We start from the raw sequence: 23,385 nt of genomic DNA on the forward strand, positions 1-23,385 counted from the left end.
TAGTGCCTCATACATCCTAGGTCTCAGTACATGCCAATTTGGATTTTTTTTGTTTTGTTTTGTTTTCATTCTCCAAAGCATAAGGGCAAAGTTTACCTTTGGTGCTTGGGCTCGGGCTCTGCATGTGGACACTTCAGTTAACAAGTTCAAAGTGTTTCTTCAGAGCTTAAAAGTACTGCTTCCATGCCTCTCAATTTATTTGTGTCTAGTTCTAAGTTAGATCTGGAACATTCTATGTGTGTTCACCTGTTTCTGCTTCAAAAGCTCGTCAGTAGTTAGTGTTGAACTGCGCAGTGCATAATTAGTTAAATAACATGACGGATTTATTTTGGGAGGAGGAGGTGGTGATCTTTTTTCTTTCTACCTTAGAAGCTCTTGTTTAATGTTAGGTAGAACCCTGGAGTTGTGTGGTCAGGAATGGTTTTTCATAGACTTAAAGCCTCTCTGGCATTTGAAGGGTTTCCTGAATGTTACACGAGAAATTTGGGGTTCACTGAAGGTCTTTTGAGCTGATTTGCCAAGCTCCTCTCCTTCCTCCCCTGGTACAGATCCTACCTTTTGCTTTTCTTTGTTGGTATACCCTAGTTTTGTATTATTAAAATACAGCTTCCCAGATTTTGGGTTTGAATCCATCTATAAAATTGCCTATTTGAATTTTGAGATGCGGTTACCAGTGAAACTTTGTACCCGCCTGTCCATTTTCTTGCTTTCCTACTCCAGGATCAAAAGCCTACATGAACCATGGAAGCAGAGGCCCCCAAACACTCACCAGATGGCAGGCCCTGGTTTGAGGCACATGGGGGATGTTGGTTGGAGTGAAGCCCTCCTGTTTTCTGGGTAGTCATTGGGGTGAGGATGGAACTCAGCACAGTGTCACTATTTCCTTAGGGCTCAGTTGGTCTGGCTTCCTTGAACACGATCCTCCACTGTTCATCCTTGACTGAAATTAAGGCTGTTCCTTGACATTTTAAATTAGTGAGAATTTTCCATGTGATCCCGAGTCTGTCAATAGCTTGAGGAACAGAGAAAGATCCAAAATGTCTTACTTCAAGACTTTGATCATAATTAAAAAAAAGCCTATCTTTCCTAGGGATGATCTCCCTCTATACGACTATGGATGCTGCCCATAATAAATTCATAACCTCCCCCTGGCTCATTATTACAGCAGTTTATAAATATTTATACCTTTATTTTTATCAAAAAGTATTTTCATTTAACAAGTGGTCTACATATACGTGGACAAGATTTTAGTATTGTTAAGATGGCAATATTCCAAAAATTGATCTAAGATTTAACACAATCTCTGTGAAAATGTAGCCTGCCTTTTAAAAACAAAAATCGACGCACAGCTCTAGAATTTGTATGGAAATTGAAGGGACTCAAAATAGTCTTTCAATCTTCATAAGTGAGGACAATATTGGAGGGCTTAACTCCTCAATTTCAAAACTTATCACAAAGCTATGATAACTGGGACAATATAGTACTGCCGTAAGGATAGACATGGGGATCAATGGAATAGAATTGAGTATCTAGAAATAGAAAATGTGTCCATTTGCAGTCCACTGATTTACAATGAGGGCGGCAAAATGACTTATTAGGCATCGAATAGTTTTTTCAACAAGTGGTGCTGGGACAACCAGATATTCACATGTAAAGGAAGTTACATTCCATATTCCAAGCCATGCACAAAACTAACTTACTGTTGCTTTATGTTCTAAGAGTTAAAAGGATTGAAAGGGAATTGTGTAGCTAATCTCCGTAGACTTTGAGCAGGCCATGGTTTCTAAGAAGTCACAATGAAAACATGAGCAAGAGTAAAATGTGTTCACTGGAAGTCATCAAAACAGGAATTTTTTCCTGCACTAGTATGAAGATATGCGCTTAGAGCCTCGGCATCCATGAGAAAAGCTAGGCATGGCAGTGAGCACCCACAATCCCAGTGCTGGGGAGGCAGAGGCTAAAGGATCCCTGAGGCGTCACTGGCTAGCCAGTCTGGTCATTTGGTGAGCTCCAGGTTCAGGGAGAGACCCTGTGTCAAAACACTAAGATGGAGGGAAATTGCGGAAGACACTTCATATCAATCTCTGTCCTACACACATATACTACACATACCACACACACTACATATACTATTCATACACACACACACACACACACACACACACACACACACACACACTCAGGGATACATGAACAGGCACATGAATTTTTGCAACTCCTCATACATTTTCATATACATACACACCTTACCATACAAAAAAATAAATTGAAAGCGAAACAAAGTTTAGAATGGGAAGCTTTTGCATTTCCAAGAACATCACAAAAAAGAGAAAAAAACCCCAGCCTATATAATGGGAGAAAAGATCCACATATCACATATCTGATAACAAGCAAGATTTAAGAATACCCAAAGAGTACTCAAAACTCAGGAAAGTGACACCTACTAGTAAACCATGTCAAATAATTTCAAAAGAAGTTTCTCTGAGGAAGAGCTACAAAGAGCAAATAAGCATGTGGTCCAAAGCACAGCATAGCTGGCTGCAAATCTATGTTGAGCTATTACTTCCCCCAAAAAAAGACTAAAATAAAAAAATATTGGATAATAAAAGTGTGGGCAAGGAGGTAAGAAAATTGAAACCTTTCATTATTGCTGATAGTAAATCAACTGGTGGCATTTCTTCCAAACATTGAACAGTAACTTATAACTATCGAGTCTGCTTTGAAAGAATTGAAAAGATGGCTTTATAGAAATGCTCTGTGTGGATGTGCATAGCATAGTTATTAAGAATATCTGAATAGTGGAATTAATATAAGTATGTATCAGCTGAAACTCAGTTTACAGAGTAGAGTATATCTATACAATGGAATATTACTGAACCAGAAACAGGACTGAAGTAGGATTCATTCTTGAAAACATGACAAGACATACAAGCTAGATGCAAAAGCATGCATTTTGAGATTCCATTCTTATGATTTGTCTAGAATAAGTGAATTCGTACTGCAAGAGAGAAGAGGAGCTTGTTATAGGGACTGATGGAGAGGAGGATGGGTGGTGACTGTTAGTGGGTAGGGTTTATATGTGTGTGTGCATGCCTGTGTGTAAGAGGGAAACACACACACACACACACACACACACACACACACACACAGAGAGAGAGAGAGAGAGAGAGAGAGAGAGAGAGAGAGAGAGAGAGAGAGAGTATGTTTGGAAGCTAGAGATCTCTATGTTGAGTATCTTCTTCAATTACTCTTCCAACTTAATTTTTTGAGGCAGAAATTTTTAGGATGCAGAAGCAAAGAGCACTTTATTGTGCAGAAGTCCAGCATGTAGGGGTCTACCATTTGCCAAGATGGAGACACCCAGGTGTTCTTGCAGGCTCAATTTAATGTAGAGTAGGGGAGTTCCAGGGAGGAGTAGGTGCATACCATCTGTGAATAGTCTCTAGAGATTGTTATTTTTTCAGAGCAGGGAGTCCTGTGTTAAGTCTGAACAGGAGGAGTTAAGAACTTGGAAAGTGGATTTTATTAATTGCTGGAGTCCTGACTTGGGCAATAGAGTGGTTAATGCAGGAGGTGGAACTGTTTTAGGAAGCAATCGGTTTGATGAAATGAAACTTTAAAGGGGTGAGAGGGTGATGAGTCCTGATAAGGGAGCAATGGTGGGCAGAGTCAGAGGTTGTGGGGGTGGTTGGTTTGGCCTTAGTAGTCTCTTGTTGGGGCCTAAGGGGACCATGGGTCTAGAGAGGTTACCCCAAAGCAGTAAATAGGAGTCCCCAGATCATAGCCAGAGATGTAAAGTCCATGTCTTACCCATATTCCAATCAGCCTTCTTGCCAGTTGCTGTAAACTTAATGACAAGGTTGTTGCATTGTTCCCCCCTGGGGCTACCCAGTTAGTAAGGGGGCTCAAAACAAGGTCCCAAGTTTCCCTCCTAGGAGGCTAGGTGTCCTTTCTTATGCAGGACCTGACTCCGAGTGTCTGTGTATGTCCAAACTGGGTCTCACTGATGAGGTCATCTTTGATAGGGGGCTTCCAATTTATCCACCCAGTAAATTCACGTTCTCATGAGGCAGAATATTTTACTTGGCCTGAAGCTTGCCTATTTGGCTATACTCACAGTCTAGCAAGCCTCAGGGGTCATCCTGTCTCTACTTAGGACTACTTACAGGTGTGTAAAGCACTCCTGGCTTTTATGCGAGTGCTGAGGATCTGAATTCAGAGCCTTCTGCTCATGTGACAAGCACTTTTCTGATTAAGCCATCTCCCCATCCTCTACATGTCAGCATTTGAACAATGATCAGGAAGGTATCAGTCTATGTCCACTGACTATTAGCTGACATATTTTTGAAGCCACTGACTTTGATTCTATTCCTGTACTACCCTACTAGGAGCAACCAGAAGTATAGACACCTCATTTACCATTTTACCACCAAGACGACTGAATATACAGAGTATTTCAATCAGTATTCTTGAGTGGGATCTGACAGAAAATCGTGTAAATATGTCAAGCTCTATGAAATCATAAAACACATTGTTTCAAGATTTTCTACTTTCTGGCAAGGGGCATTGCATTAACCACCAGGCATGTTTATATTTGCCATCTAAGTTCAGAATTCCATAAACTCAACCCAGGTCATGGTAGATCAGAGGCTCTACCTGAAGTGAAGTGTACTCTACAGGTAAAGCTCCCCCACACCAGCTTTGTGTGATGAAGATTGCATATTCTTTCTTGATAGAAACTCACATGGCTCAAAGAACAGAAAGTAGAATCTACAAGAGGAAAGAAGAACTATTTCCATTATTTATTGCATGACACACCTTTTCTGCAAAAAAAAAAATTGAGGGATTTTGTAAGAACAAACATGGTAGAGCAGCAAGATGAGTAGACATATTTGAAAGTATGGGGCAAACAACATAAAATAATAACAGGGATTGAACTGGTGGCAAGGTTAGATTATAGAGTACGTGTAGCAAGAGAAAGCCTACAGATTTGCCTGTGGAGGTGGTGATGGCCAAGCACAGTGAGAAGCATCACAAACTACAAGTTGATGTTCAAGCAAGAATATGTTTTCTAGGTGTCCAAAAGGAAACTTCTCTTTCCCCAGTACTTTATGAAGACCAGGGTGAGGATGCAGCAGCTTGCCAGCTTCCTAATGATAACTTATCAGAGCATCATTAGGGGTGTTCCTTAAGACATTCGTTGTCACAAAGCAACAGCTTCATGACCACACTCATTGTGTGGAGTGGTGGGTTTAGGATGAAAGAGAGAAGCTGTCAAAGCCCCCATTGGGCATGCCACACCCTGCCTGAAAGTGGATAGCCTTGAGGCATCCATAGGGTTGTATCATACACTGCCTAGAAATACAGAACCTTGGGGTACCCATAGGGATGTGCCATACACTGCCTGGAAATGGAGAAACTTGGGGTACCCATGGGGGCTTGCTATATACTGCCTGAAAGTGGAGAACCTTGGGGTACCCATGGAGGCTTGCCATATACTTGCCTGAAAGTGGAGAACCTTGGAGCACCATGGGGGCTTGCCACATACTGCCTGGATGTGAAGAACCTTGGGGAAGGACAGATTGGGGGTAGCAGAAATCTTTCTCTACTGCAGTGCTTCACATCTGAGGCTCCACGACTTGACATCTGAAGCCCGTGACGCTCGCCCTCCTCCCTAGCAAGATTCCCCCCCCTCCCTGAGACTTATTGGAACCTGATTATGTGAGACAGTAAATCATTGAAGTCCAGAACAAATCTCATTTGACATTTTTATCTTGACTCTTCTGGGGGCCCTTAATTAGCATGATTGCTGTGCCGGCGATTGCTCCAATGGACTCTGCATTGCTCATGGTTGGCATAATGGCTATTGAAGTTTTTCTAGTTACTGTTTCTGGTCATCTAGGAAAGTCTCTGATTAAAAGTAATTAAACTCCTTAATAGGGCATAATAAGGAACTGCTGGTAGTGAGTTTATATGAATTTTAAAAATGCATTAGATTATGAGTTTGTACAGTTTTAAAAATATCACTCCTAAGAGTATGATGCAGGTTGCTTGCCCCCTTGGTTCCCACAGCCTTGGTGCACGAAACACAGCCTCTGTGTGGGCACCTACAGTTGACATAGCCAATGCCTCACAACGCAAGTAGACACAAGTAGTGTCTATGGTCATGTGGCTCACAGCTTGACGTTTTAGTCACAACAGGCAGATGTGAAATTCTCTGCTGTTCTTTATTGTCTATGTGCTTTGAGCAAAATTAGAACATCTATAGTTGAAAACAAAAGTGTGGTTAACACCCATGTTCCCACATCTACCAGGTCCCAAGTACAAGTGTCAGTGAAAGTCCAGGTTACAATGTAATACTCTTCTTATACATGCTATAGCAATAGTTTCTAACCGGGGTAATTCTTCCACCAGGGGGCACGTGACAATGTCTAGACATATTATTAATGGTTATAGTGGGGTATAGGAAGCTATTACTGTCTAGTGATCAGAAGCTAGGTCTACTGCTAAACATCCTACAAGGCAAAGATCAACCTCCATGGTCATTAATTACCCAGTTCACAGTTGTGCTGCCCCTGAGATATACCTCCCTGTCAAAGACGACTTCTGTAGTTTGTTGTAAAAATGCTTAATATCTTTGTGAGAGAGAAGGTATGAAAGTACTATTTGTATTTTGCAAATTTAAAAGTTAATGCTTTGTGGTGTAGTAATGGGGCCGCATTATAGTATGATGTGAACTTTGGGGCCACTATAAGTGACCCAAAAGGGTGCAAGTCTTATCAAAATGCCTGGACTATAGGTTTTCCTGACTTTGTGAATAAGAAAGGTAGTGTGATTCCCTATCTTTCCCATAGGAACAAAAGTCATCTTGAAAGTGCTATATGGTAAGGCTTGATCATGTTTGATATTTGGGAAGGGATAAGGTCTTTACAGTGGGTAAGAACATGGACGCCTTTGTAGACTGATTATCTTCACATTCTTTCGGTACTTACACAATGCAAGACATGTATGACAATAGGGAGGGGTTTGGAGTTTGGAGTAAGAGTACATGAACAGCCAATCAGCATGCATATAACAAGCAATCATCCTGCCCTTCAACGTCTTAATGTCCTGCTTATGCAGGTTTTCAAAGCAGATAACTTTCCATCACTTTTCAGCATAGTGGAGTGCCACAGAGAAGGCCGCAGAGAGATAGGAATCCATTGCTATGTTCATATCACCATTGTCTGGGGACTTGGAGGGAGCTGTAAATGAGATGGAAGAGAATCTGCAGAGTTCAAGGCCATTGTTTTCTTGTCCTTTGATGGCTTTGCTTCTCCCTTCAGCTCCTGTATGGCTGTGTGGGTACACACTGCTTGCAGGGCACTTTTGGAATCTGTTTGGGATCAGAGCGCAGTTTAGGTTGAATGTGACCAGGAAGTGATAGTTACTTACTGAGCTCCCAGGTCCTGAAGTACAAGGGTCAGTATAAAGCCCCACTGGTATAAAACTGCAGGGCACATGTCACACAGATCTGCAGCATCTCTGACCCCCAAGGGAAGTCTAACCATGTCTACAATGCAGATGGGAAGACTGAGCTCACGATGGTGTTAGTTGTATGTGACTTCTGCCTCAACGTGTAACTGAGAGTTTGCCCCTTTAACTGTTGCCCCATCAGTCACGGGAATGACATTTTACTCTGAGCTCCCCTGTCAGAAGGGCTGTCGGCATCCCCTTTACAGAAGAGGAAATGGGCCACTGAGCATTAGGTGTGCTACATTGTCTCATCTCCTGCTGCCTGAAGTAGCAGATGTGCTTTGAATGATAGAAAATACACAGAATTCTTACAGAACACCCAAGTTCCTCATGTACACTGGTACCAGCCTCAGTTCTTCCACTGAGTGTGGGCTCTGGGCTGTAGTGCTCAAAGTTAGGGGTTGCCCGGGTCTTAAAGCCCTGGTTGAAGGTTTCCAATTCCTGTTCTAAGTACTGAAATAATCAGGGTTGCGGGCGCGCACTCTGAGGTCTGTGCCGACTTATTCCTGGCTCCGATTTGGAGTCCTGCAATGTTATTGGGTCCTATTGCTATTCACACTGGAGAATTTTGGAAAAGAGTCCCAGACCCTATTTCCTCTTTCCTTTTCTACATTTAATCAATCGTCAAGTTTTAGATTTGCATAAATTCCGGCTTTGGCTTTCTCTGTAGCATTCTCCCCATGGGCTCTCCAGTAATCTCATCACTAGTTTATTGCTCGCCCATTCTGGTACAGCCACCTTTAAAACCAAGTGTCAGCAGCTACAGCCTCCAGGTCCAATAGTGCCTACGTCTGTTTTCTTATAGCTCCAGAGCTAAGCTAAGAATGGTATTTACATTTTTAAATGGTTGGACAGATTCAAAAGAAGAATCTTCTTTTCTAACATGTAAAAGTTACATGAAATTCAAATTTTGGTGTCCATAAATAAAGTCAACTGGAATCCAGCCACTCTCATTCACTCCCTGTTGCCTGATGATGCTTTCGCACTGCCACGGCAGAACTGAGCCGTTGCAATGGAGACCGTATGGCTCACAAAAGCCTAAGATATTTATGATCTGGTTGTTGCCCTCACTCTAAGGAGCACAGCCCAGCCTATCCCCTGCTGGTTTTTCTTTTATCCTTCCATTCAGTCTATGCTCTCAAGTCATAATCTCTTTCAAATCCCTCGGGATTCATTGTCCAGGCTCTTGGGTGTGTTTACTGTCCACTCCAAGTTAATCAACTCCTTGGTCTCTCATCTCAAAGCATTCCCCTGAAGAAGGCTGGTTCAATACTACACTTAGCTCCCAGGAATGTTCTAGCACTCATCCTGAGCTATATTTAGGACAGGCCTTTTCTGCTATTTTCTGGCTGCTTCCACCTCTACTGTAGCACCCTGTGGATGGAGGCACATGGTGGGTGAGGGTAGGCTGGTGAATTTGCCTATGCAGGCTCTCCTTGGGTCACTCTATGTATGTTGTGAAATTTAACAGGACTTTGGTCCTCACAAACTTATACAAAACTGATTTTAAAAGCAGGCAACATATTTCAGCATCCAGAAACTGTTTTATAGCATAGAAGAGAGAAACCGTTGCTATCAGTTGAGGATGCATTATTTCATCCAAATCTGTCATGTTCATGTCTATATCTATCAAGCTATCATGTATCTGTCTTCATTTTTCTATCTACCTATCAGTCTGTCAATCTTCATCCATCTCTTTATTGATTTGTGCCAGTCCCTGCTTCTAACTTCTCCATGCAGTATAAATGCAGCTTGGTCACATGGTTGGCAATGTCCCATTTCCATGAGATGATTCACAGCTAGTTCCATACATAGTGGCCCTGATCTCACCTATGGAGCCACTTCCTATTTCTCACCCACTTCTGGTCCATGTTCCAGTAAGATTATATACCTTGCTTTTCATGGAATGCAATCCCTTATTTAGTTTGCTAGAAATTCCTTAAGAAAGCACCATGTTTTAGAGCAGAAGTAATCATAGCTTTGGGAGAGAGATATCCAAATTCAGTCAGTGTGTTAGCAGAGCCATGTTCCCATTAAAGGTTGGAGGACCAGATCCATTCCAGATCTCTCCCATCATGCAATGCTTTACTGGCAATATTGGGCATCTCTTAACTTGCAAATGTTTCGCCTAGTTCTCTGCCTTCATGCTTGTGTAGTATTCTTTCTATTTCTCTGTGCTGTTTGTGTCTGTGTATCTTTGTGTCTGTCTGTCTCTGTCTGTCTCTCTGTCTTTGTCTTTGTCTCTGTCTCTGCCTCTCTCTCTCTCTCTCTCTCTCTGTGTGTGTGTGTGTGTGTGTGTGTGTGTGTGTGTGTGTGTGTGTGTGGGCATATATGTCCAAATCTCCCATGGTTTATTATGTTTTTGAAACAGTGTATATTGGATTCAAGTCCATCCATCCTAATTATTTAACCTTGTTTTCAAATAAAGTCTCATCCTGAAGTCTTGGAGCCACTAAAAGTATACCATTAACTGCTCTTTATTTGCTATACTTTCTTCCATGCTCTACTTCTACCTTTCTGTGACACTGTACCTCGATAGCTTTCTGTTTTTCTCACTGCGTCTCTTCTCTCCCTTGTGATCATGTGGTCCCTTTAGCTATAGGTAGGTACCTCTCTAGATGCCCACTTACACATTTCTCTTATCATACGTTTTTGTCATTGAGGCCAAGTTAGCTATAAAGTTCCCAGTTTTTTTTTTTTTTTCTTTTTATTTGCCCTGGCGTTGGAAAGGGTGATGATCAGCTGTTTGCAAATGTTCCTTTGGTGGGATTGGAGAGGTGTGGCTCTCACATTCTTGGCATTGATTTTAGGATTCTTTTGACAATAAGTTTTTATTCCCTGTTTTATTATTGTCTCCATTTCTCCAACTCTATGCACAATTATTGGCATAGGAGGGCCCCGCTGTGTATTAGTCATGCGGATATTTGGAGCACAGTGAAAAGCTTTGGGGGTTTGGGTAAGTATCTGTTTCAAGTTCTGTAACTACCACAAAGTGCCGAGGCTCTGTGACCCTCCCAGCATGGGTCACCCAGATCCCCTGCAGGCACATAGATATAATGAACCTGCCATTTATTATTATTTTTATGTTGTGACATTAAGGATAGAACCCAGGACCTTGTGCATGCTGGACAAATGCCCCACCACCGAACTACACTCTTAGCCCTCATCTTCTGAGTTTAATCTGAGTCTTTGGAGAGAATATAATAATTCCCCTCCCCTCCAATGGATATTGTTTCTGTCTGAATTCACTATTTTTTAAAATAAAGGTCAGGAGAAATCAATAGATGTTTTTTTCTGACAGGTGTCTGGTAGATATCTTTCCCTCCTTCTTCCCCTCCTTAGTCATCTTCATTAAGTTCATTGTCATCTTTATTCAAGGGACTCTGGAGCCAATAACGCAATGTATAGGCTTATGTTATTTAAAATTTAAGGATGTCAATTTAGAATGTGCCGATGATCTGATTCTATTATTCCAGACCCTGTTCTAAGATAATCTACTTAAAATTGATACAAGCTAGGATTGACATTTGGTTCATTACATTTCCTGCTAGACTCCGACCTTTGCTTCTTGCTGACCACATCCTGAACAATATTGCCACGACCTCAAGAAAAGTCAGACACTCTAGGGTACCAGATGGGACTTGAGGATTTTGGTCGTAGGGTCACACAATCCAGTTGGACATAGGAGGAATTGGTGGTAAAGTAACATTTTTTTTTAATATATCTCACATAGTTATTTTGAGGCTAGCCTAGTAATCATTTATGATTCTTCAGATTATTTTCAAATGTCAAGATAGTAAAGTAGGATTTGAGAATAATATGATATATCACCACATAGATTCACACACAGGGAGAAAAGTCAAATCACATGGTTCTAAAAAAACCAAGTCTATTCTTTAAAAATCTGGTTTATCTTTTAGAAAATAGAGAGGTTGAGTTTCTCTTCTGTATAATATGCAGAATGTTTAGGAGCAGGGGGGCTAGGATGAGAAAGGCTGGCCTCAAATCCTGGCTCTGCATCTTATGCCTCCATGAAGTACTGAGCCCTTCCTACTTTGTTTAGTTTTTCCATCTACAAATTGGGTGCCATAACCATTCTCATACCATGAAGTGACAGAGACAGTATATGAGAGATTTATTGTGTGATATTTAGCTTGTTGCCTGGGCTGGTATAAATGATTATAGATAATGGTTGTAAAGTTTTGTTAATTAAACTGATTGAGAAGTGAGAAGGAAATATATAAAAATGTTTTATTATAGTGTATAATATTTAAAATGGTCAGGCAATAGAATAATATATAACTTCACAAGACACTGACAAGGGATCTCAAGAAAGTGATCTTAGATGATTTAAAGGTGGGTAGGGATTGGATAAGAAAAGTATGCTGGAAAGTAAGTAACTGGGAGAGTGGCATTCCATAGGAGCAAGGGTAAACGCTCAAATGTGCAAGGTGTGGTCAAATTAGACTTTAACTAGATCAGGGAGTATGTATGGGGGAAGAAAGCATAAGACCAGGATGGTTGTTGAAAATAGAGTATGGTAAGACTTAGGTGGCAGCCTGTACCTATAAGGGGTGTCGATGCATGAATAGTTTCTCACAAATAGCTTCTGAGCAGGGTAGTGCATTTGTGAATGTGCTGTCTTCCTGATACAATTAGATATAATGATGTGTGATATGAATTAATATAATGAATAGAATCTAGGAAACATGTTGAGAAGCCCCCAACAGTGACCTTAACATCAGAGTGGGTGACGGGAGAGTATGTGATGACACTTGTTAAGGTGTGTCATGTTTCAGCTGTTGATCTGGATGCTTTTATTTATTTTTCTCTTATAAGAGAATCTATGAGATAGATAATAATATCTTCATCTAACAGGAGGGAAATAGAAGCTCAGAGAAGTTAAATAATTTACTCAAGGCCTTGCGGTCATATACAATTGGTAGGTAGTAGAGAACAAGGATTTGAAAATCAGATCAGTCTCCAGATCTTCGTGTTATTATTTTACAAAATGGGGATTTAAATGTGTACATGAACTATCACAAAGTAAACACCTGAAATCTAACATTTAATTAAACATGGAGATAAGGAAGATATTGACGAGAAATGAGAATGGCTTCAAGTGTTTGCATCTGAGTCACTATAAAAATGGTGGTGACTTTCAATAATTACATTTTCAGCCATGGGGATTGATTTTGATTGAGTGGAGGCTGAGATTCTTCACTTCTTGAAATCTCCTAGTGCTACTACTACAGATGCTACTGCTACTGATGGGGGTAGTGTGATCTCATAAGAATATGTTGAGCATCCATGGGTAAGAGGACTGATTATTGAGAAGACAGTGAAGAATGGATGGAATAGAGAAGCCAATAGAAAGAAGGGTGAAAAATGATCAGAGTTGTGCAACTGTTTGATGTTAGGGAGTCAGGGAATCACACTGTGTGGCAAGATCAAGTTGAAGAGAAGAGGAAAAAAATTGGTCATGGAGTCACCATTGGTAATCTTTTTTTTTTTTTTTTGGTTCTTTTTTTTTTTTTTTTTTTTGAGCTGGGGACTGAACCCAGGGCCTTATGCTTCCCTAGGCAAGTGCTCTACCACTGAGCTAAATCCCCCAACCCCACCACTGGTAATCTTAAAAGGCTTTGTGTGTGCATGGTGCGTGTGTGTATGCATGTGCACATGTGTCTCTTCTGTGAACAACAAGAATTTGCATTACAGAAAGGAAAATATGAAATTTAAGTATTAGTTGAGGTTAGAGTTGGAACTAAATCATGGGAAATCTTGATACTTACATGACCTAAGGAAGTAGAATGGCATAGAATGGTATTGCAAAGTGTAGGACATTACTTATCATTTATTAGGTTAGAAACTTGGTGCATGGACATATCAAAACGTAGATGTGACCATATGTAGATTTCTGTAAGAGACTAAGTAAAATAGGAATGCCTTAAAATACCGGAGATATGGCCATCTATGGATTTGTTAAGATGTTTCCAGTGACCCTATTGTAGGAGTAGGTTGTGGTAAAGCACAAGTTTGGTAAAATGTGTTTCAGCAGTTGGCCTGAGTGCTTTTTTTAAATATCAGGAAAGGATATTGGATAGAAAGTAGCAGTAAAAATAGTTAATTTTGTAACGAAGGAAATATTTTTCCTTAAATGCAGAAAGAAAGAAAAATGACTGGGCTTTGATCCAGAAGGTATAGTAAGTTCATGTTTAGTATACCTCCTCTGCACCAAATATATAGCCATAACAAAAAAACAGGCGATGTGACTGTTCAGCAAAGCAAATGATTAACTTTGTGACCAGGGATGATACAGAAATAAAAGGTGAGGAGCAGAGGCTCATTTGTTCTTCTGATGGAACCAGAGTCTAGAAGCAAAATAAGGGCACATATTTGTATTTATTTCTGGAGGGATCTTCATGCTTCAGATTTCCCAGACATTAGACTAGAAGCCTCTGCTGTAAACCATGCACTGGAGACACAGACTTCTACAGTGAGTAATGGAGCCTACAAAAGAATAGCTTTCTCCTCTGGAAGCACAGTGAGTAGGCATTTCTGAGCCTTTGGGAGTAAAGGGAGATGGGATAAAGATTCTTCCTTTTAGGTAAGGCACTCATGTTGTTGAAATCTATTGTGATGCATTATCCTGTAGTGGCTCCAAGCTAATAAGGGACTTTGTTCAAAAGTTCCAAAAGGCTACTTGGAGGCAATATCAGCAACAAATTAGACAACACAGAAGAACAGCAAGGTGGTATACAATTTAGCCAATGTAATAAGATAAGGAAAAAAAAAGACATGGAATGAGAGAGTTGACAGTTGTTATTGTGAATGCTGTATAGTCATTAAGGTGTTTTGTAAAACTGCTGAAAACATAATAGATAAATAAAAATAAGTATATTCCTACCTTTATACCTCTATAACATTGACACTCAGAAGGTGAGATCAAAGGGCTACAGGTTTAAAACCAGCCTGCACTTCATTCTGAATCCAAGGTCAGCCTGAGCTACATAGTAAGACTCCATCTAAAAATCAATGGCCAATGAGGTAATTAAGGGGTTGGTGCCAAACTTGACTTGAGTTCAACCCTATGAATCCACAGGGTAGAAGGAGAGAATTTACTTCTGTAGTTTATCTTCTGACCTCTACATAAGTACCATGGAGCATGCCCTTTCCTCCACAAAACAAACAAGCATAACAGCAACAACAACAACAACAGCAACAACAACCATATATTGCATAAACAAAATTAGAAAAATTAAAACAAATAACATTTGGAAAAAATAAAATCAAATAAAACATGTACAGTAAAAGGTATAAACACAGCAAGGGATGTTCTGAGTTCTATATTATTCTGGGATAAATAAAAGAGAGTAATGATTATAGAAGGAATTTGTGGGACATCCTGAAAATATGGGCATATACATATAATATGTGTATAGGCTGTAGGTTCCATTTCCAGAAATGAAATAACAAAAATAAAATAAGTCGAGTTAATGAATGAAGGCTACACACTGCAACATAGAAAGTGTCCCATTTTGCTGCATAGAGTGATATGATGTACTTGTAGGCCCAGCACTTGAGAACTGAATCCAAGAGGATCAGGAATTCAAGGACATCCTTTGCTATGCAGCTATAGGAAGTAGATAGTTGAATGCACAAACAATTAGGTATAGGGATCTGAATTCTTGTGTAGGCCATTGTAAATTAGTATGCAAGGGGAGAAACTATACAATAAAATAGTGATTATGTTACCTCATACTCACTGATAACATGAGTAAAGTTTAAAACAATAGTTTTGTCCACCAACTTCTTATTTTAAAGTTATTTTCATTAGTCAGAAAAGTTTCTATAGTGAATGAATTAGCTTGTGTTTCTCCTACATTCAGCATCTGCCATTGTAATCATCCTCTTTTGTCAGGGCACACTCACGAGAACTAAGAAACCAGTGCTGGTCCAGTCTTGTTAAGTAAAGATGATATTATTCTGATTTTATGATGTCTTTTCTCTGACCCATGCTGAATTTGGTAACTGGGTCTCTTTAGACTCTTTGTTCAGGTTTTATGTCGAGTGTGTATGACTTTAGGCTTATCAACTAGGACTGGGGTGATTGCTTTGAAGGAGGAATACCATAGAGACATAGTGTTATTTTTATCACATACATCAAGATATACATTTAAACACATGGGTGACCACAGGGGCATTAAACCTGATCAACTAACTGGCTAGGACATTTGCCATGTTTTATTACTGTAAAATTGCATGATTCTTCCTTTTCCTGCACTTTAGATATATGCCAAGAACAATATACTTAAGAGAGAGGAGATATGTTCCACATCCTTGAGTGAAGAGCTCCTGCATAAAGTATTTAGAATTCTTCTGTATGGAATATAGTTGTTTAATAAGAGAATATGGCTTATCTTTGAGGAGCTAAACAGTCCTTTAAATAGCTTACAGATAACATGAAGTGAAAGATGAATACATTTGAATACATCATCATTTTTGTATCTCAGCTTTGTCTGAAACTTGTTGCAATTCTCCTGCCTTAGACACTAGAGTGCTCAGATTGAAAGCCTGTACCAACACATCCAGCATATGACTATATTAATTTAAATCCTAAAAACCTTTGACCTTTATAGCAAAAGACAATCAATAGACTCAGAGAGCATTCTGGTGTATGCAGCCAACAGAGAATTTGCATACAGAATAATTAAATTTACCAAACTATGAAGTAAGGTGGGCACACATTCCCACCTTAGGAATTTATGTTGTAATTACAAGGCAATATCTACCACTGATCAGTTTGGAAGGACAACAATATCAGGTGTGGAATTAGATGGCAAAATGTTTCTCCACTTAGTTATTACAGGAATAAGATTATTATCAACTTTGGAAAAATATTGAGATTTGGATACTCCAAAGGAACATTGTCAAAAATGTGTTTCTCAAATGTTTCTGTGCATGGGGATCACCTGAAGAGCTTGTTAAAATGCAGATGCTGATTCACTGATCTGGAAGCACCTTCATTTCCACTAAGCTCCCAGCTGTTGCTAAAGCTGTTAGCACATTCAGCCGCTTGCATTTGAGAAACAAAGCTCTAGAACAGAGATAGCAAATGGTGCCAGTCTGACTCCTGCCTGCTTTTGTAAATGAAAATGTGTGTGTGTGTGTGTGTGTGTGTGTGTGTGTGTGTCCTGTTTCCTTTTGTCTGTGGTTGCTTCCAGGCCACACTGGCAGTATTTGGTGGGTGCAAAAAGAACTATATAGTATCCATATCCTAAAATATTTTCTACCTGACCTTTAACAGGAGACTTGCTAACTAATGTTCCAAAGTGTTGCTCCTATAAGTATGTAGACTTTTGTCATAAAGATTTTTGAAACTTTATGAATAATAGAAAAATAAAAACAACTAGTAGTTGATAGAACTGAAAAATAACTTGTAACATTAACACAATGATGCCATCTGCTAAAAATCAATAAATGAAAGCCTGAGGATAAAGGTTATTGATAGAGTTCTTGCCTACCATGCAACTAGCCCTTGGTCCCATTTCTGGCATGATAAGAAAATAAAACAACAACAACAACCAACAAACAAACAACTAAATAAAGATAGTAGATGAAAGCAAATGTATCAATATCAGAAGGCATCCTGTTTTGTTAGATTTGATTGGGTAAGCCTGTAAGCTTCATATTTGAGTGGCAGGTGTACAAGGATCAGGACTACAGGTCAAGTTACCTTTATATTATATAGGTAGAATACCCACAAGAAAGCAGCCAAAGGGAGAAAAGAATATATTTTAGCTTACAGTTTCAGAGGGCTAGAGTTCACCAATATGGCAAAGGCACAGCAACAGTTAGGGAAAGCATGGTGGCAGGAGCAAGCATCTGGCTTATCATATGCTCATACTTTTGTCCATACATAGGAAGGAGAGAGAAGAGGGAGATAAGAAGTGGAATGGAGCTATATATAAAAGCCCACTCCTATGACACACTTCTCCAGCAAGACTCTACCTCCTAAGGGTTTCTTAACTTCCTTAAGGAGTACCACCAACTGGAGAAAATATTCAAATGTATGAGTCTATGGGGACATTTCTTATGCAAACTACCATATTTTTCAGTTTATAGTAGCAAGTTTCAAGCCAGCTTGACTATATAAAACCTTGTCTCACAAAACAAAGGTCAATCTTATTTTAGATTTGAAAGACTAGGCAAGATAATACTGTAATCTGGGTGTGAGTATGTATACCAGTAAGCGTACCTCTGTCAATCACTTATGTCAGAACAGTGGTTAGCTCTGGTCTGGGAAAAAAGGTATTGGATGCACATAGGTGAATTACTGGCCATAGTTATAATAGACTGTCTTTAAAAGAGCTGAAAAGAAGATACCAAAAGATGCTAGGCACTGGGCACAGAGTTTTGATATTCTCTACACTTTACTGATATATTAAACATTTAAGAAGAATCCAAAGAATCAATAAACAGAAAAAGGGCATAATTAATGTAAAAGATATTTTGAAGTTAAGAAAAGAAATGTAGATAGACTATCAATACCTAGGTTTTCTTTTCTCTTAATCGATCAAGAAAGAGATGTTCAATGATCTCATGTTACAGCAAGTTTTGAGAATAGTAAGATGATTTATGTTTTTGCTCTAGGAAGTATGAAGGAGTTCTTTTGGTTCAGAAAGGTGACTTTATTCATGTCATGGGATGGAAAGGACTTTTGCTTTTTGGAAGACTAGTAGTTCACTCATGTAAGCCAAGATCAGTCTATTACTGGGATAGTTTTCGTAACACCACAGGCATTATTCCCCCAGAATGGCTTTCTCCTTTTGTATGAGGTTCTTATAGCACTCTTTAGGAGTGAGCCAAAAGCTCCAAGATTTTTCCAGTACTCATGCTTCTATCTGAGAATCTCAGTGTTCTGTGCACTTTTATCCAGACTTGATTGCCTTCCCATCTGACTTCCATGAGCATGATTGCATGACGGGCTGCATTCAGCCTCAGCAACCTTTCACTGAGCCAGTACCATACAACTGGAACCAGATTTGATCTTGCTGCCCAGAGGTTCAGGAAATATCATTCCATAGTTTGCCAGCAGTATTGGGGCTGCTGTACAGGAAAGGGCACTGCATATTGAAGCCAGGGCACTATGTTCAGTATTTATCCATGATATAATATTACAGGTGCAATTACACTTCTGCATCCTTATAGAAGTCTTTGTAACATTTTTATGATATTTTCTGTAATGTAGGAAATATAACAGCTGCATTTAAAAGCCCAAGGATTGTTTCTCATATACCTTATCTACACCAGGCACTGTGGATGACACAATTGCCACACTCCCTTCTTTCAGAGATGTTTTGGGTGTTCCAATATGTCTTCTTTTGTTTAATAATTACAAATATTTAATGGATAGGTGTGGGCATGTGCGTGCGTGCATGTGTGTGTGTGTGCATGTGTGTGTATGTGCGTTTGTGTGTGTGTGTGTGTTTTCCAGGGTACATATATAAGTATAAGAGGCCAACTTGTGTGAGTTGTTCTCCTTCCACTATATGACTTCCCAGGACTAAACTCAGGTCCAGGACTTTTTGGTTCTTGGATGCACCTTTATCTGCTTAGTCACCTTGCCCTCCAAAATATATTTCCTTATTGAGAATTTCATTTCTCAACACAGTTCCCTCCTATGCATACGGCTGGGTTCCTGAGCTGTCTTGTATCTTTAAGATGGCAGACTTGATCTTCTGCTATACACTTCCAGGACATCCTTTGTAACTGCCAACCGTGACCAGACAGTTTTGTATTAATAGGACACTCAGTGGTTGCTGAATGTCATTACCTCCATGGTGTTTTCTAATATACAGGCATAGCCTGATGATTGCTAAGTACGAGACTCAGATGGAAAGACTGTTAAGTCAGGTAACTAAGTGAAAGGGGAGAGGAACCCACAGAGTGGAGGGATATGCTGAATCACAGAGATCATCCACAGAATATGGACACCACCTGTCTCAGGTGATCACTACTACATAGAATGTTAGTTCAGCATTGCCAGAACTCTTGGGTTTTTAAAAGAAGCTACAAATAGGGATATGTTAAGTGTGAAATCTTCTGAAGTTTGAATGTTGGAAACTAAGTAAAACTTCACAAAGTTTAAAGAAATTCACTTGTTTGGTGTAGGAGTAGAAGGATAGGAAGAACTTGAGAGTCACGGTAAGAGAACAAGAGAGAAAGTAGGCAAGTGCGGTTCCAGGGCTATGCATGGCCTATGGGCTAGGCTTGCTATCTTGAGTTACAGAATCACAGATGAGTTTTAAATGATCTAGTCTGCAGCCAGTGAGGCTAGGGTTTGAGACTTGACAACTTGAGCCAACACTTCTGGATTTTTATTGAATTTGATAATAGAAGAAGAAAGAGCTTAAATTCCAAAGAGCAACTTCCCCATCAAAGTAAAGGTCCAGCAGAACACAGTCATAACGCACCAACCTGAGGACATTCTCACCATGTATTTGGAGGACATAACATCCAACCTGCCCTCAAAAAGAAAAAAAATTACCTAGGAGGGAACTTTCCTTCAACAGGGTGAACTCTCCCACTCACCCTATTCAGGGTACAGTGTACAGTGGCTAAGCCAGGACACAGAACCAATCCTTGCTCTACACATGATGCTAGGCTTTCCAATCCTTGTTGTGATCATGGCTGTACTGAAAATGTCTCTTCTTGCCACAGTCCTTAGTGCCTTCTCCTCATAAGTTATTTTTTATCCTTCCTAGTCTGAACTCCAGGAAATCATTTCAAGTGCAGTTAATGTCTAGATGGAGTTTGGGATTCCATACTGGGAAGGTCCCAATCCAAACAATATGTTCCTGCTGGGATGAGACAGGGGGATCCAGGGAAAAGCAGGTCTGTGTTGTGCCAGGTGAGGGAAGTGGCGTGGTGTGGGACTATGTGGCTCTCTAGCTATAAGAGCTGTTTGTGAGGAAAGAAAGCCCAGGCATATACCTACTGCTGGAGGGGGCAGGTTCCTCTTCACTGGAGAATGTCCTTGCTGCCACTGTCTTGGCTTTCTCCCTACACCTCTTCCTAAGAATTGGTTTTCATTAAGGGGCCTTATTTCTAAGTGGGTCATTTCAAGTATTTTGGAGTTAGAAAGATCTATATTCAAATTCAAACTGCTACAAGATAACATTAGAAGGTTTTGAAATATTGTTGAGTTAATGCATGTTTGAGGATGGTGCAGGATAATCGATTAACCTTACCCAATGGCTGGCATGATAATGAATCTCTGGACTGTGTGGTATGTCTGCTAATAGGGGCTTTGCTTTAGGCTCTTCCTTTATTCCTAGGCCTGCTAGAGTTGTGGTGAAATAACAGTTTACTCCTTCTCACCATTGGAGAAAGGTGGGGAGGCTCTCACAAGGATGACATACTGACTGAGATAGGGTAGCCCTCCTTCCAGAATCGCCTTGATCTCTGTTAATAAACTACCCATCCCCTTAACACCAGAGCCCTATGCATTTCAGTTCATTCTTGTGATGTAATGACTCCAAGATGACAAATACACTTGAAGAGAGAGCACAGGAAAGTTATCCAGTGGTACCTAAAATAAGCGCTTTATGAGTAGGCTAGGTAACAAAAGGGAACAGAAGGAGAAGCCCATGTGATTCCAAAGTTAGATGAAGTAAGTGTAGGCAGGAGACACAGGAAGATGCTCATCACTATAGACGTTAGAGAGCTGCTGGCTGCTCGTCAGACTGAAGGGTGGAAACCTCAGCCAGGAAGAGATGCTTGGGGTTTATACAGCTGTTGGGAAACAGGGGTTTGAAATCTCGGGCTTTCTTTTGCATTACACATCCATGGGGACTGAGTTTCCAGTGCTGCTGAGAATATCAAGGACTTGGCCATGCACAGTTATTCTGTTCTTGGTTCGTTAGAGGGTAGGTTCCAAGACCCCTCACTCAATCCTTTGGGTGTTCCACATCCCTTTCCTCCTAGCTGCCTCCCCTAACAACTCCCTTTCCTTTCCTGGAGCAACCTTAGCGTTTCTGGCTTGCTTCTCAGACTTAGACAATCCCTGATGTCTAGGCTTTTTACTGAATTACAGAGTCTGCAAGTTCCTTCATGCTGGATGACTGGGAAGAGAGCTGCTGCTGAGAGATAGAAGGGTTTTTTTTATTGTTGAATTTTTTTTGGTTTTTGCTGGGCCACCTGTGGGGCAAGGCCTTCTTAAGAAGCCTGTTTGCCTCTCTTTAACCTCCTCTCTGCCCAACTAGGTTTTTCCTTACATCTCCTGTGGTCCAGGCCTTTTCCATCCTCCTCTGAGCAGATGTCTTCCCTTCATCTTCTGGGGTTGTTATGAGGAGTGGGGGTGGGGGATGCAGGGGTTTGGAGTGGTGCCTCTTATGCTATCAAGCTTCAGCCTTTAGAATCTTGGAAAGGCTCCACCTGGGAAAGAGTTCCAGAGAAAACAAACTTCAGATCCTGGCTCATGTGGGAAAATGTCTGTGTTTGCAGAGGCAGCTTTAGGGACATTGGCAGGGACTGAGGCAGGTTTGGCCTTGGTCTGTTATAGGTCTGACATGGAGTCTTCCTGGGCCTATGGGTGTTGTATAGTCTCTAAAGGAGAGATCTCTCTCAGAAGCTGTAATGCTATCACCTTCATGCGGCAGCCTTAGCATCTCCACTGAAACTGTAACTTTTGCTGTTCCAGAGGTTTTTGCCCTGATGGTGGCAAGAAGGATTTGAAGGAGCAAGCCATTCCATCTATCTTATCACCCTTTATCATATCACTTCCTCTTGGACATTTCTTCTGTGGGATAAGAAATCAGAAAGGGCATCTTGGGTCCAGCAGAATCATCTCCCATGTCATAAAACTCTGCCCCTCCCCAACTCAGAAATGGCACCCAGGATAGTAACAGTGAGAATAATTTGGGGGTGTTAAAACTATTAAATGGAATGGGTTTTGGTCAAACAGGTTAGGAAAATGATTGGGCAGAATTCATGGTGATGGCAACCCCCCCCCCTTCTAACTTGATCAGTGCTCAGGAAAATGATTAGATTTTATACATCAAATGAATCAGGCAAAGCAGTGTGGATACAGGCGCTGGGAGCACTTGATTTCTGTTTCCGGCATTGTGCATTTAAGACGACTTCCCCAAGTGTTTGGACTTGGGGTTTAATACTGACCATTAATCCCCTGTGTCTGCCTCTTCTGCCAGGGGTCTTTTCAAACATAGACAATCATGGGATATTAAACTTGAAGGACAATAGAGATCATCTAGTCCCATCAACTCACTATATATATGAGGAACCTGAGGTCCAGAGTGGGGATGTGTCTTACCCAAGGTCACATGGTGAGTTACTTCCTTTGACATCTTTGTATGAAGTAAAGCCCCTTCCCTTACCAGTTTTGATTCTTAAGACCTAAAGACCCAAAAGCCCTCAGAGGCCTAGGCTATATAGCTAGGTGTCCGTCCAGGTTGGGGTTAGTACTCAAGTCCCTTGAGTGAGAGGAATCTTTTTCAGAGGAGGAAGCTTCCTTTGATTAAAGTGAGGAATGTAGAAACTCAAGAGAGGGACCATGGCCTGGAGAGAAGCAGCCCCATCATAAACTTCAGCAGGCTTCTCAGATGTCTGGAATTCCTCTCCTGCTCTGTCATGTGCCAGAGATGCCCTGGTTGGGATTCAGCATAGAACCATGGAATCACAGCCCATGGAAAACGTAATTTCCCCTTAACATAGCATCATGAACAAGGGAGATATCCTCTATTTTCATAAACTGATCTCACTCCTTGCAGACAGATGTAACATAACAACCAAACCGATTCATCCCTATTTTGTTCATACTATGTCCTAAGTAGGGGAAGCAAAGGACAT

The 23,385-nt window shown here is 40.6% G+C and overlaps 1 protein-coding gene across 4 annotated transcripts in view; it reads left to right on the forward strand.

Moving 5' to 3' along the window:
* The window catches only part of Ntrk3 (neurotrophic receptor tyrosine kinase 3), a 369,825-nt gene that overhangs the window by 241,399 nt on the left and 105,041 nt on the right, over window positions 1-23,385 (forward strand). Inside the window, exon 13 of one of the 4 annotated variants that reach the window (XM_032893402.1) lies at window positions 22,728-22,862. The exons of the other annotated variants lie outside the window; for them this stretch is intronic. Coding sequence (XP_032749293.1) covers window positions 22,728-22,862 — 135 coding nt within the window. The remainder of the gene's footprint in view (window positions 1-22,727; window positions 22,863-23,385) is intronic. 4 annotated transcript variants of the gene reach the window in all.

The sequence above is a fragment of the Rattus rattus genome, chromosome 2, assembly GCF_011064425.1.
Source record: "Rattus rattus isolate New Zealand chromosome 2, Rrattus_CSIRO_v1, whole genome shotgun sequence".
Taxonomy (NCBI): Eukaryota; Metazoa; Chordata; class Mammalia; order Rodentia; family Muridae; genus Rattus; species Rattus rattus.